We start from the raw sequence: 16,366 nt of genomic DNA, 5'->3' as shown, positions 1-16,366 counted from the left end.
TGGAGGCCGAGGGGGAATGGGGCGGAGCCTGTGGAGTTGGCGGGACAGGGCGGAGACTGCTAAGTTCGCGGCGGCGAAACCCGAGTTTATTGCGTGAAGGCCGGACTGAGGCTTGGCTTGAGGGGAGGGGCCGTCGTGAGAGGGGGTGTGTGTGTGAAAGTCACGAAAGGCGGGGCGAGGCGGCCGCGCGCAGGAGGTGGAGAAATCACAAGCCCCGCCCACCAGCTCTGTTCTGTTGGGAGAGGTAGTGCTTGGAAGCCGTGACGTCGAAATCGATAGAGTTGTGTAGCTTGCGCTCCTATGAGTGATAGAGAATGCATTGATCAACCTTTGAGAAACTTTCCTAGGAGAAATCCTAGAAAGATAGAGCTGGAAGGGTGCTTAGAGGTCTTCTGATCCTCGTTGTACACACATAAGGAAACTGAGGCCACAGGTTGGGGAGAAGTGACTTGCTCAGGGCCCTGCATCTCGGGGAGAGGGGTGGGCTGAATTGTCTGTCGTTAAGGATGGCACCAGCTGAAACTACTGCTCAAAATATTCTAGATCGATTCATAAGTTATCACTTATGCTCCACTGGGGCGGGATGGGGAAGAGGAAGGTGACTAATAATCGAATAAAGCTTTGTAGATGCTTTTTTTTAGAGCCGTGGTTCCTAGTTTTGTTTTGTTTTGTTTTTTTAATGTCGTGGATCTTTTTAGTACTCTGGTGAAATAGTTAGCATTTATATAGCCCGTTAAAGTTTGCAAAGTGCTTTGCCAATATCTAATTTCATCCTCACAGCAACCCTGAGAGGTAGGTAGGTGCTCTTAAATCTAACTAGATTTAAAACAAACCAAGGTAATCATTTAAAAATGAAAAACAAACACATGTATGTAACACAGACACACCCTCTCCCACTCAGTAACACAGACACAAACATGTATAACATACATACACCCTCTTCCACTCAGTAACAGAGACAAACATGTATGACACACACACACACACACACAAATTCTATCCATCCCTGCCTCCACCCCCCCCTTCACAAGGCAAGCCATAGTACCCTGTATAAAGATATAGATTATAACATTTGCAGACATGCAAAACAATTCCATATTGCTGCTCTTCCTTGAAAAAGATATTCATCTATCAACTCTGGATATTTTCACTGACTGTTCTCCATGCCTGGAATGCTCTCTCCCCATCTACTCTCTCCTGGTCTCCTCCAAGTCCCACTTAATATCCTTCTGTAGGAAGCTTTTCCCCATCCTCTTTAATTCTAGTGCCCCCCTATTATTTATTCTGTATATAACTTGTTTGTACATAGTTGTTTTAATATTTCCCCTTTAGACCCAAAACTCCTTCAGAGCTTTTTACTTTTCTTTGTATACTTTTGAGTATCTTGTCTTCAGTAATTAGCAAAGGGTAGGAGTTTAATAAATGTTTATTGACTCTTTATACTCCCCATTTCGCAAATAAGAAAACTGAGACAGATTTGATCAGGATCATGCAGCTGGTGTCTGAGGCCTAACTTGAACTCAGATTTTCCTGGCTCCACATCCAATTTTCTCTTCACTGTGCCACCTAGTTGCCTACCTGGACTTCTCAAAAAAAGTGTTTTTAAATTAACAAAATGCATAGGATTATAAAAGAAATCAATTACATTGAAATACTTATCAAAATATATTTTTTAAAAGTTTATATACCCCAAGTTAAAAACTCCTATATGGAATTTGCTAATCCTCAGGCTTTACAGAGGACAATTAACTTTATCCCACCTCTTAATGGTGGACTGCTTTACATATACTTCAAAATTTTTATTAAAAAACACTTTGTGTGTTTGTGTAGGGCTTCATACCAGTCACAAGAGTAAAAGCTGAGATTGCAATTCAGGGGGCAGCTAGGTGGCCCACTGGATAGAGCACTGACTGTCCTTGGAGTCAGGAAGACCCAAGTTCAAATCCAATCTTAGACACTTACTAGCCGAGTGACCCTGAGCAAGTCACTTAATCCCAATTACCTTCCCCCAATTTCTACCCCCCCCCCAAAAAAAGGAGATGTTAACATTAGAGAACATTAGCCTTAAAGAATGTTAACATATCTCTCCGAGATCTTACTCTAAAGCCTCGTTATTCATTATGTGGAAATAACTCAGGGTTTGTTTTTTTTTAACACTGTACCAGTGGAACACAGTTTTTGGCTGGGCCTGCTAAATTGGACAGATTTAGAATAAACTCCAATACTTTTTATGTGATTGGAAGGGGATTGGTGCTATTGCAACCAATGGTTATGTTAAGATTTGGAAGAGCTGTTATATGCAATGGTAGATAGAGGTACCCAGAGGGAGGAAATAATGGATCTTTTTTTTTTTTTTGGCTTTTTGGAGGGCAATTGGGGTTAGCCCAAGGTCACACGGCTAGGTGTGTGTGTGTGTGTGTGTGTGTGTGTGTGTGTGTGTGTGTGTGTGAAGTGTCTGAGGCAGGATCCGAACTCAGGTCCTCCCGACTCTGGGCAGGCACTTAGTGCGCCACCTAGCTGCCCCAATAATGGATCTTTTGAAGTATTGAAAAATTAACATAAGGGAAAAGAAGTAACCTTCAGGAAGTAGAGATAAACCATTTCTCTGGATATTTCAGAGTTGATTCTAAGCAGCATTCTAATCGTTGCTGAAATGAATTCCCAAGTATTTATGAAGCTTCTACTCTGTGCAAGGCACTGGGCTAGTTTCTGGAGAGTCAAAAATGGCTTTGCCTTAAAAGACTTAACCTCTTATACTTGGATGCATCATGAACACAGATAAGTTAGTCAAAAGTAATTTGAGGAGAGAGAACATTAACAAATGGAAATTGTGGAAGTAGAAGGCTTCACTGAAGGGGCACATTCAGTTACGCCTTGGAAGAAGAAAGGGATTCTTAGATGTAGAGATGAAGTGGGAGTGAATTTGGGCATGGGTTTGTGTCTTTGAATGCCCCAACTGGAGGAGAGGTTCCAGGACTGTAGTCCTGTTTAATACGAATGTAGAGCTCAGGAAAGGAGTAACAAAATAAGACTGGAAAGATAAAAGGCTAAAGAGTTTGTATTTTATATTGGAGGCAGGTGTGTCAATAGTCAGTAAATATTTAAGTGCCAGCTGTGTGCCTGACACTGTGCTAAGCACTGGAAATTCAAAGAAAGGCCTAAGACAGTTTGCTGACCTCAAGGAACTCACAATCTAATGGGGAGACACAGCACCATGGCTGTGATGCGAAATGATCTGAAGAGGTGTGAGTTGCAGAATGGCATTCATTTTGCAGACTGATGAGTTTCTGGAGGTCACAAAATACTAAAGAGCTTGACTGGAAAATGATGAGGTGAATTCCATGGATGCTCCCCTTCAATGGTGAAGGACCTGGGAGGAACTCTCCAATTTATGTCCTCCACCCTCTCCATTCTAAGAGATACAAGGGCCACAGGGTTATGAGGAAGTATGAGTTTCAGAGTTGATTTAATCTTGCAGAATGATGAGTTTCTGGAGATCATTCAGAAGAACAGCCAGGTGGGAAATGAAGGAGAGATTGCAAATAGGAATGACTGGAAACAGGGGGTCCATTTTTGGGCCAGAAGTTACAAAGGGTTGAATTAGGGTGGTGACTGAATAGGAAGAGGGTGTGGATTTTTTGGAGATTAAATTGAGAAGATTTGGCAAACCAATGATTATGAATGACAAAACATAAGATTAGGACACAGTTATCACCCATCTGTACTATTATAATAATACATAGGGATTCTTAACCTGGGGTCTGTGAATTTATTTTGAAAAATATTTTGCTAACTATTTTAATATCATTGGTTTCTTTTTGTGATTTTATGTGGTTTATGCATTTAAAAACATTATTTTGCTAAATAACATTATTGTTTAAAAACATCATAGACTTCACCAGATTTCCAAGAGGGATTCATATACAAAAAAAGATTTAAAACCTCCCATCCATACTCTAATGTCTCTCCATTTGAAACACAATGACTTAAACTCACTTCTGAGCATTCTCTACTAGAGGAAGGTGATTTGAATTGCAGCCTGGTGTAATAATTTGGTTACCAGCTTTGAAGCAGAGGTTTTGAGTTCTGACACTGCCACTTACTGTCCCAGTGACTTTGAGCAAGTTAATGCTCCAGACATCTCTTTTGTACCCTCTGTAAAAAGGGGGTGGGGCTAGTAACACAACTGGATTGTTATAAAATCATGCATCTTTGAGAAGCATGTCATAAAAGGAGTTTTAATGAATGGTAAACTCAAAGTGAATCAGCTGTGTATTGTGGCAGTAGCAAAAGCTAATGGGAGGTAACCTTAAAAAAATTTAATTAAAAAAAATTTTCACAATGACATGTAAATTTTATTAACATTTTTATTAAAAAAAATTTAGTTGCAAACTCTCTTCTGTCCTCCCTCCTCTCCTCTCACTTGAGAAGGCAAGCAGTTTGATATAGATTATACTTGTGCTTCCATGCAAAACATTCCCTTGTTAGCCATGCTTCAAAAGAAAAAGCAGAACTCCCCCAAGAAACCAAGAAAAATAAAGTTAAAAAAAGTATACTTCAATGTGCATTCAGACTCCATTAGTTCTTTTATTGGAGATAACATTGTCATAAGTCCTTCAGATTTGTCTTGGATCATTGTATTGCTGAGAATAGCCGACTCATTCATAGTTCTTCATTGAACAATATTGCTATTACTGCATACAGCATTTTCCAGATTCTATTCACTTCATTTTGCATCAATTCATGTAAGTCTTTCCAGGTTTATTTGAAAATATCCTGCTTGTCACTTCTTGTAGAACAATAATATACTATTCCAATCACATACCACAACTTGTTCAGCCATTCTCCAATGAGGAGATGAGCATCCCCTCACTTTCCAATTTTTTGCCACCACAAGAAGAGTTGCTATCAATATTTTTGTACCTGTGGGTCCTTTTCCTTTTTTTATCTCTTTGGGATACAGATCTAGTAGTAGTATTGCTGGGTCAAAGGGTATGCAGTCTTATAGCCTTTTGGGCATGGTTCCAAATTGCTCTTCAGAATACCAGCAGTGCATTAGTGTCACAATTTTTCTACATCTCCATTTTTCATTTTCCTTTTCTGTCATATTAGCCAATCTGATAGGAATGAGGTGATATCAGAGTTGTTTTAATTTGCCTTTCTCTAATCAAAAGTGATTTAGAGCACTTCTTCATATGCCTATAGATAGCTTTGATTTCTTCTTCTGGATGAACTGCCTGCTCATATCCTTTGACCATTTATCAGTTGGAGAATGACTTGTATTTTTATAAATTTGATACCATTCCCTTCGTATTTGAGAAATGAGGTCTTTATCAGATAAATTTACTACAAAAATTTCCTCCAGTTTCCTCCTTTCTTTCTTTTCTTGGCTGCATTGTTGGTTTTCTTTGTGCAAAACTTTTGAATTTAATGTAATCAAAATTAACCATTTTATATCCTGTAATGCTCTCTATCTCTTGTTTGGTGATAGATTTTTACCTTATTCATAGATTTGACAGGTAAAATTTTCCATGCTTCACCAATTTTCACCTTTATGTCTAAACCATGAACCCATTTTGACCTTATCTTTGTATACTGTGTGAAATGTTGATCTATGCCTAGGTTCTGCCAAGCAGCTTTCAGGGTTAGGTGTAGGTGCATTTCTGTTTCTTAACCAGTACTAGAATAGTTTTGATAATTGCTGCCTTATAATATAGTTTTAAGATCTGGTACTGTTAAACATCTTTACTTTACATTTTTTTCTATTCCTATATTCTTGACCTTTTGTAATTTCACTTTGTTAAATTTGTTGGCATATAATTGGGCAAATTAATTCCTTTAATTGCTTTTATTTCTTCTTCATTCGTGGTATGTTTGCCCTTTTCATTTTTATATACTAGTGCTTTGGTTTTTTCCCTTTAAAAAAATCATATTAATTAATGATTTATCTATTTTTTTTATAAAACCAACTTTTAGTTTTATTTTTTAATTCAATTGTTTTCTTACATTTGATTTTGTGAATCTTACCTTTAATTTTTAGGATTTCCAATTTAGTGTTTAGTTGGGCATTTTTAGTTGGTTCTTTTTTAGTTTTTTAAATTGTATACCCGATTCATTGGTCTGCTCTTTATTTTATTGATGTAAGCATTTATAGATAAATTTTCCTCTGATTATTGCTTTTGCTGTATCCCATAGGTTTTGATATCTAAACACTACCTCCCTATTCCACCCTCTTAAAGAATCCCTTTTCTCTTGCCCTCCTATTCTTTATTCTGCCCACCCCTCTAAGAGTCCCAATGACAGATACTAGTAAAAGAGAGTGACTCCAAAACACCTACAAGCAAAACCTAAAAGAAAAACACAAATTGGGCATAAATTCAGCTGGAATTTGTAATATGGTATATTAGGCTTCATTAATAGAGTCAGTGTCCAGAAAAGGAAATTTATACTTCAGCTGTAAATTACCCTTTGGATTACTATGTTCAGTTCTGGAGGTTGCCTTCTAGGAAGATTGATAAATAAGTACATCTAGAGAAAATAAGCCAGTTTGAAGATGTACCTGGAGACTATACTAGACCAATTGAATGGACAAAGGATGCTCATCTTGGAGAAAAAGATTTAGGGGGAACATGAAACTGTCTTCCAGGGTCCATAAAACTGTCAAGTAGGATTATATTTGTTCAAGTTAACCAACAAGAGCAGAATTAGAAGGAACACATATAATCTGCAGTGGTAGATTTGGGCTTAATAGAAAGGAAAACTTCGTAACAGTTATGAAAGCTATCTGTCATAGCACCCAGTCTTCCTTGCAGGTACTTCTACTACCATGAGAGGTAGTAGGATCTATATTTCTGTAGATTTTCAAAAGGAGACTACATGGTCACTTGTCAGTGACATAGAGGGAATTCCTAGTGAGAAGTTGGACAAAGTGACTTAATTTCAATTCCAAGATTCCATAATTCTATAACTGTGGCAACATATTCTAACAGCTCATCCTAAATCCACTTTCTTCCAAATCAGCCTTCATAATGCTGAAGGAATCATTTTTCTTCTGCACAGATAAAGATCAAATGAGGTAATGTATTTAAGGTAGTTTACAAAACTTAAAGTGGTATCGTATTATCATAAAGAGCTATTACTATTACAAAGAAACATTTAAAATACCCATGGCCTAAAATTCAAGGCCTTCGGTAATCTGGTTATACCCTACCTTTTCAGGCTGATTTCATATTGCCCCAGATATACTGTGCTCCAGACAAACTGGACTCATTGTCGTTTGACAATATTTTTTATTTCTTGCTCCTGAATGTGCACTCTCTCACTCACTGCTCCTCTACCCTGTTCCAGTTCAAACAGCAACCCTCTGAAAACTTATCTCCCCAGTCAGTACTGACTTTCCCTTCTGACCTCAACATAGCACTTTATTTTGTTATCTCTGGTAGAGTTACCACATATTACTGTGAATAGTTACCTGCAGCTTTTGCCATTTGAGTTAGTCTATTTTTAAGGTGCTATTTTCTTCATTATTTTGGGGGGTCTCCTTTAGCAGGCTGTTGACTCATTTTTCATGATTTTCTTGCTTCACTCTCATTTCTCTTCTTAATTTTTCCTCTACTTCCCTTACTTGATTTTCAGAATCCTTCTTTAGCTCCTCCATGGCCTGTGACCAGTTCATATTCTTCTTAGAGACTTTTGATGCAGGAGTTTTGACTTTGTCTTCTTCTGGTTCTGTTTTGATCTTCTTTTGCCAAAGAATGATTCTATAGTCTGATTTCTCTTCCTCTGTTTGCTCATCTTGCAAGCCAATTACTTGACTTTTGTTTTTGTTTTGCTTTTTGGAGGGGGGACGGTAGGGTGATAGCAGTTAAGTGACTTGCCTAAGATCATGCAGCTAGTTTTGTGTTAAGTGTCTGAGGCTGGATTTGAACTCAGGTCCTCCTGACTCCAGAGCCGGTGCTCTATTCACTGTGCCACCTAGCTGCCCCTCATTGGTTTTTTTGTTTTTGTTTTATTTTATTTATTCATTCATTTTTTTTTTCAATTACTTGACTTTTGAGCTCTTTACCACCACGGTGGAACTCTACTTCCAGAATGGAGAATGCTGTGTCCCAAATTTCTGGGGTTTTGCGAAGCTGCTGTCAGAGCCTCTTCTGGGCACCTACCTCAGAACTGTGAGGAGGATTGCCTCTCCACAGCCTCAATAAGCTCTGCCATGCTGGCACTCCTCCTCACCCCAGGACCACCACCCAAGACTACAACCCAGTTCCAAGCAGGGCAAAGCAAAAGAATCTTGCCTCAGCGCCAGCAAAGATTCCTGCAATTGCCCTCTGGTCAACCACTTGCCCCCCCTACCCCCCACTATCTGTGGGCCCGGAGTCCCAGAAGCAGCCTCTCCGAAGCCACCACCACCTCCCCTACCCTAGGGGGCCAGACCAGGCTCTTCTCTCACACAGGTCCAACAGTTTTCTCACTGACCTTTTACTTTTTCTTTGGCAATTAAGGCAGCCACAGCTGCCAGTGATTCAGTCCCCTGAGGTCTGCCTCAGCTGATCTGTGCCACTGGTTTATGCTTGGCTCCCAGCCTGGTGTGATACACCCTTTCAGCTTGCCAGGCTGACTTCAGCTGGACATGTATTTCACTCGGTCATTTTAGAGTCATTTTTTTTGGTGTTGGAAGTAATTGGGGATGAGTTCAAGTTAGTTCCTGCTTTTACTCTGCCATCTTAGCTCTGCCCCCTAGTTACCTGTATCTTATCCTCCTATTATACCATAAATACAAGAACTTTGTTTTATTTAATCCTTCTGTCTAGTATCTAAACTGTCTGCAATGTCTTGCAAAAACTTCTTCTGTTGAATTGAAATTTTTAATTTCACAGGGCCTGGATAGGTAACATTGCCCATGCACTTGTGCTGCAAACAAGACTAATTTCTCTCTTTATAAAGTGTGGCTGACTCTCCTACTGGGGGCAGAAATCAATGGATTTTTCAAAGTAATGAAGATATGTGAACCTTTGTCCTCGTTTATTTGTATGCTGATGACTTCTAGATCTACATATCCAGCGGTACTGTCTCCTGAGCTCTAGGTCTGTATCACCAGCTACTAGATATTTTGAATTGGCAGTCCAAAATGTAACTCTGCCTTTTTCCCCCCAACACCGCCCTCCCCCACCCCCCACATGAATTTTCTTATTGCTTTCAAGGATATCCACCTCTCCCAGGGTCATTGCCTTAGTTTCATTCCTGATTCCTCATTTTTACCCCACATATCCAATTAGTTGCCAATTGGCCATTTCTAGGTCTACAACATCTCTCAAATCCATGCCATCTTTACTTTTCAACACAGCCACAAATCTATTTAAGCTCATATCCTTTCTTTCCTGGACTACTGCAGTAGCCTCTTATCTGGGCTCCCTACTGCCAGCCTCTTCCTGCTCCAATCCTTCTTCCATACAGAGTGATTTTCTTAAAGTGTAGGTCCCACTGTCACCCTGCCTCCAGTTAGTAAGTGAATCAATAGATTCTAGTGACTATTTCCTCTAGGTTCAAATGTAGAAACTCCTCAGTTTGGCATTTGAAACTCTTCACAACCTACCTTCCCAGTGTTCTTACATACACACTGTAAATTGGCCATAAAGACCTCCTTATTGTTATTCTGCCCACGAAATGTTCCATTTCCCCTCCACATTCTTTGCCCTGGCTTGTCCCCCTCTGCTTAGAATCCACTCCTTCCTCACCTGGACTCAGAATCCTTGGCTTCCTTCAAGATTAAACTCACCATCTTGCAGGAAGGTGCTCATGCACTCCCTTCCCAAACGACCTTATCTTCATTTTATGTAAATTGTGTATGCCTGTAGATGTACTATATCCAGATATGTATGTGCAGATATATGGGTGTGTGTGTGTGTGTGTGTGTAAACCTGCACATATACATACACAATCTTAAATAACCCCAAAGTCTTAGAACCAAGTTATGTAAGCTTATAACTGCCCTAAGACTTTTAGGACACCCTGTTTATGTTCATGTGTTTCCTGTTAGATCCCTGAGAACAAGAAATGTTTTTTTGTCTGTGAATCCCTCAGTGCCCATCCATGGTCACACAGTGCGGCATCCAGGTTGGCCCCCTGTCCAGTGATTGAAGTTATGTGGTGGATAGTATATTAAACTTGGAGTTAGAAGACAGTTCATTTTCAGCTTTAGACACTTAATAGTTGTGGACCTCTGGGCAATGCCACCTTATTGCTGTCAACCTCAGTTTTCTCATCTGTAAGATGGGAAAAATAGCTTCCTTCTCTCAAGCTCTTGAAGATAAATGAAATATTATGTAAACAACTTTAAAGACCTTACAGTGATATGCAAATGTCAGTGATTATTATGCTATATTGCTGATTTAGGATTTATGCTGTTATTTGTCCTTGTTCTTTTAAAAAAAAAACTTTTTTTTTTAAGCAATTGGGGTTAAGTAACTTGCTCAAGGTTACAGGGCCAGTTATTTCTGGGTGTGGTGCTAAGTATCTGAGCCCAGATTTGATCCCCAGGTCATCCTGACACTGGAGCCGGTGCTCTTACTTGCTGAGCCATCTGGCCGCCCCTAAGCAATTGGGGTTAAGTAACTTGCTCAAGGTTACACGGCCAGGTGTTTCTGGGCGAGTGCTGTCTGAGCCCGGGATTCAAATCCCGACACTGGAGCCGGTGCTCTTACTCACTGTGCTACCTGGCCACCCCATTTGTCCCTGTTCTTAAAGAGGATCATGACAACTGGGAGGTGATACTATGATATGAAGGTGAATAGGATTTAAGTGAGGGAGGCTTGCGCAAAGTCATCAGCCTAACTTTCTCCTCCAGAGTCTTCTGGGTCCAGTGGCCAGAGATAGATCAGGATGACTGGAGATGGCCCAGGATGCAGTGAGGGACCTTTGCCTTTTCAAGCTAAGTTTAATAGTTTGAGGCAGTGTGCATTCAGTGATGAAAGCTTAATAAAAAATGAGGCAACGAATGGCCTCTTAAAAAAAAATGTTTCTGAGAGGGGAAGAACCTCAGGGTTTCTGACCAAAACAGACACAGTTGTTATTTACATTCATTCTTAGCCAATCATGGCTCAAACTGTGACCAAATAGGGCTTGATCTGTGACCAGAGTATTTGAGGTTAAGGCTGGTCTTTAAGAGAAAAACAAAACAAAAGTTTGAGAGATTAAAATTAATATTCCCTTTGGGCAGAGCACTGCCAGGTAAGGATAGATACCCTATGTGGAGAGTGAGGAAAGAAAAGGAAGGAAAGAGAAAGCAAACTGTGTTGTCCACCTAATCAGGGAGGTGATGCCATGACATGCAAATGAATTTTAATGATATATGATAAGGATTTATGAAGGGGGTGGGGAATGGTAATACTCGTTTTCCAGGGTTTACAAAATTTAAGAACAAGTTGAGAGGGAGGGAGGGGAGAAATTTAGAATGCAAAATCTTATAAAAGTTAATGCTTTAAACTAAAAAGAAATAATTTTTTAAAAACCTAATTGACATGTAATATTTTCAAATCAGATCAGAGGAATTAGCTCTGACATTTTAAGAGTTCTATTTTTATATAAAGTACAACATTGAGTGGAAATGCTAATGCTAATTTGGTTTATTAACTATAGTGATGTAAAACCAAGCTGTTCTTATTGATCAGAGCCAGCTAATTACAGAATATATAGAAAATTAATACTTGGACAAAGTCTTCTTATCTTGGTATTGGATATAAGAAGGCATTTTAAAATACTTGTTTTTAAAAGTAAAAATAATTTAAGATATAGGACACGTCATGTGCCTTTAATTAGTTGGTGGTTTTTCAGTTTTCATTTTTAAAAAACTTATCTGTAGAATCTTATTGGTAGAACAGTTTTGCAAGCTAAAACATCATCACTAGGAGTGGGAGGGTGGTACTAATTAATACTGGGTATTCTCCAGAGACACATACCATTGTCTTGGCCCTGCCAGAAATTCTGGCAGAGCAAGGTACAAGGATGGTGTTAGTGGAAGAACTTATGTTTTACTGACCTGTTTGGGAAAGAGACTTAATTCTGATCACAAAAAAGGAACCAAAGGCAAAAAAATGGAATAATTACATTTTTTTTTTTGAAAAGCCAATCTGATTCTGACTAAACTCTCATAAGGAACCTAATTACCTACTTATGTAGTATTTTAGGGAGCAAAAAGATATATGCAGATAAGAACACAGAACATTCAGAACAGATAATAATTTATAAGTTAAAAGTGAGTAAACAGAGTCATAAGGAAAAGTCATTTTCCTAGAGAAGGAAGAACTAAAGAACAAGTTAAACAGGCAAAGGCAAAAAAGTCCCCTATTAGAAAATCACTTTGTTATACTATACTTGGCCAGTCTGCTAGTATGTTTATTAATTGTGATACATATGATAAATACAAATAAGAAATGAAAAATCACTTAAGCTTTTGCACATTTGAATTTGGAGCCATGACTAAGTATGAAACGTTGGCTTGTTTTTCTTCAAAATTCACACATGATTTAGAGTCAGGAGGCCAGCAGTTTTCAAAGGGGGAGCAAATAAAATATAAAAACCTATGAATGTAGAACCAATTAATAAGAGATACCACAGTCGTTTTTCAATTTTTTTGGCATATAGCAAAAATTAATAAAGACAGTAAATTATAAGTGGAATGAAATGGTTGACACACATTAGTGATAAATGAAGCAGGAACAATATTACACTGAATACCATTTCATGGTACCATTCCATGTCTGTCTTAAAAATTTCTGAGCACATACATTGTAGAAGTAATAGCAAAACAAGCATTTGAGATACACTGCTTTTATTTCAAAGAGCAAATTACTTGCACATGTAAATTCAAAGCTTAAACTCAAGTATTATTTCTCCATAACAACTGTGAGGTAGATATCCACATAGTAATAAGTGATTCAAGTCACTTTTGTTTTCTTGTTGCAGTAATGAAGATTTGCCACTGAAATGCCAGAAATTGTGGTGGCTGTAATATCTGACCAATGGGCAGAGTTTGGGCAACTGATCAATTTATTATGCACGCCTGGGGGCACTCTGTGTCATCACTTTGATTTGTGTGATTTTTATCTTGAGTCATGGGATTCATAGCTGATTTCAAACACTGATTAAAAAGTGAAGTACTTAACTTGGTTGGAGGTTTAAATACATTAAATTTAAAATCTCTTTCTATCCATCACCAGAACTGAATGCAATAAACATAAGGTCCATAAATTTTTAAATGTCCTTTTTAAACTTGATGTAGTTTCAAATATTACAATTCTCAAAATGCTACAAATTGTGACAAAAATACCTTTATACAGAATATAAAATAAAAACAATGTTTATCAGAATTTTAATAGTGGATAGTTCCTTTTTTTCACAAGATAATTCAATTTTGTATCCCAAGTCAGATTTATTCTTGACTTAAGGAATTCCAGAATCCCTCAGAGTTTAGTAAATGTATGTGTAGCAAAAATTCTCATAGCTGCTGTTCTTCCCTTTTATGATGAGTCACTGTAGGAATGATGCTTTTATAAACAATGGGGAGAAAGTACCCAGTCCATTTTCTGCTTGAGACTCACACCTAAATTATCCCATAGAAATGAAGACTGTATTGAAACACTTTCAGAGCTGTATTCCGGTCTTTTGCTCCAAATGATAAATCCCCAAATCCTTCCTACCTAAACAAAATATGGTATAATATGTCACCTTATATATCTCTTTTGTTCTGCTGTAGATATCAACAGCCAGTTACTGTCCTCTAGCACAGAAAAAACTGAAATAAGGCTATCATTATTTAAAGTCAGTACCAAGATGATGTCTGTATCAATGAATTACAAATAGGATTTTCTGATTGTTTCCCTCTTGATGCCAAGGACAGTATTACACACAGTAGGGGCTCAATAAATGTTCACCAATAAGGCTATTAGTTTTCATTATCTGTCATCATTGATACATTAGGAACTAGCTGTCCCTTGATACTGTAATTGTGACAAAGCTCATTAAAGAACTATTCCAGGTTAAGTCAGTTGAGGAAATTTTTAGAGCACGTGTCAACTCTCAGGAAAAGAAATTTTTTTTCTTACTCATTTTGTGATCTCACCAATGCATTAACACACCCCAGGCTTGAACTGAATGAAGCTAAAAGGTTCTCTTCTGGTAGTGTTAATTAGTTGTTCTTTATGATTCAAGTTTTGTACTCAATTCATGAGAATTGGCTTTATTCCTGTTAGATTCATCCAACTACCATGATTTAGCCATTTTGTTGAGCTTCCTGGATTCAGTTTTCCCCTTTTCAGATTTCTAAGATCAAGCTATGGATTTAAGTATCATAATTAAGTGTTTTGGTTAAGAAGAAATGTATATGTTTTGTTCAATCAACAAACATTTATTGAGTGCTTACTATCTGTAAGGCATTGCACTAGGCTATGAAATTTGGAATTTATTAAAATTGTTTTATGCAAGCTAATGTAAGAATTAAATGAATCCTGTGCAAGGTTAAAGTTCTTTTAGCTTTAGCTGACAAAAGTTGTTATGCTGGAATGGAAAAGCAAAATTGTATTGCAACTGCACAAAACATAGTAAATGCTAAAAGATAACGACTTTAAAAATTTTATGTAACATTTTACTATAACAAGAAAATTGTCATAATATTTATATTTCATATAGGAAGGTAGTAGATAAACTGCATATTTAATAACTTTCTACGTAGCCAGTTGGTTTAGTTTTGAGGGATAGGTAAAGTCAAAATATAAAAACATTCCTTTTCACTTAACCCTGCCCCATATAGTGACTTTCTCAGAAGATACTATTTTATGTAGCTAGTTACTGAACAAATGAACATTGCTTAGATGGTTATAAATCTAGCTTCAGTATCACAACCTCCAATACACTGAGATACAGTTCCAGTTAGCAAAATTTCCTAAGATGTTTTTGAACCTGCAAAATGATATTCAAGTGTTTTGTTATGGTTCCCTTGAATGGTTTTCCACATAAGCTCAAGCAACATTCATTTATTTCATCTATTTAGCCTTTGTGTTAATACTTCTCGATACATGATGGAGATGTATATAAGCATTAAAAAGATGACAAAAAAATCATCTAGAAACCCTAGAATTCCAAACAAGGCTTCAGGAACAAAATCCAAGGGTGATATCAGATAGAAAAAAGCTGCCAGTAAACAAAGTAATATCCTGATGCGGAACATCCAGAAAAGGCCCCCAACTGAAAACATTTCCCTGAATGCATGTCTCAGTAAAGTGGGCAGATCCATAATTCTTTCCACAATCTGGCAGGAGGGAAAAACAAACACATATAATAATATTTCACAATATGAACTTCTCAGTCCCAGAATACTGATGCTACCACATCTATGACTTATAACTTATAATTAACGAATCCTTATTTAATTACTGGCTTCTTTTAAAATAGATGTACTGTTAGTACCACATACATATATGTTGTGTATATACATATCACACACACATAAGCTACTACACATTAATACATCAAGGATCTATAATTTCCTTAATGGAATTCCTTCCATCAGTGCAGAATGCATTTAGTCTGTTACATAATTTAGGAGATTTAGAAAGTTGCCTAAGATTCAGAAACATTAAATCCATGGCCACATAGCCACTAAAAGGCAAGAGCAAAATTTGAGCCTGGGTCTTCCTAGCTCTCCACTACTCAGACACAATGCCTCTCTGTCTCTCACTAATACAACATTTGAAACAAACTAAAGGGTCAACACACTTTGAAGATGAAATCAAAATGTCAAGTTGACTCTAAGTTCAGATAAGCAAAGGAAAATTCGTTACTTTTAAGATGTAAACCTGTAAGAACCACTTTGGCAACTCTGAAAGGCAGAGAAAGCAGTACCTGTCTGAGTTATTAGAGTTTAGATATTTTCCTTGTCCAAGTATTTAGCTGTAAACTAATGACTCTAATGGATTATCTGAATTTGAGCAGGACCTGTCTAGTCATTTGACTACTATCTGAAAGATTTTTAAGGATGGTTGGAAACATGAGTCACCAAGTTATTAGGATCATCATCAAAAAAGGTAAAAAACAACTTTGCCTTAAAAAATTAATTTGAAGTAAAATATATAAATTTTATATTTTTTACAAGTAAAATGCAAAATCTTAAAATGACATTTAAAAACTGATAGGTTTCCAATTTTGAAAGATATTTTATATTTAATAAAACTTCCTGTATGTTCAATTTGAATAATTTGATGGTTAGGTAAACTCTAGATATTACCAAAGTATCTATTTTTACTTAATATTACTACAGATAACAACTTTTTAAATATTTTCTAGCTAGACAATGAACAAATATTCTTAGCTATAG

General features: G+C 37.4%; 1 protein-coding gene across 6 annotated transcripts in view; it reads right to left on the bottom strand.

Moving 5' to 3' along the window:
- Window positions 1-12,354: 12,354 nt before the first annotated feature.
- RNF170 (ring finger protein 170) overlaps window positions 12,355-16,366 on the bottom strand; it is a 57,376-nt gene continuing 53,364 nt past the window's right edge. For all 6 annotated transcript variants that reach the window (XM_069075799.1, XM_069075802.1, XM_069075796.1 and 3 more), the window contains exon 7: window positions 12,355-15,301. In XM_069075799.1, the coding sequence (XP_068931900.1) occupies window positions 15,032-15,301 (270 nt within the window). In that variant the 3' untranslated portion in view covers window positions 12,355-15,031. The remainder of the gene's footprint in view (window positions 15,302-16,366) is intronic.

This window comes from Petaurus breviceps, unplaced genomic scaffold (assembly GCF_028583685.1).
Source record: "Petaurus breviceps papuanus isolate PSGF00001 unplaced genomic scaffold, PetGlider_PUasm1.0 90919, whole genome shotgun sequence".
NCBI lineage: Eukaryota > Metazoa > Chordata > Mammalia > Diprotodontia > Petauridae > Petaurus > Petaurus breviceps.
Note: the sequence above shows the minus strand (reverse complement) of the source record. Positions and strands in the feature narration are given on the sequence as shown.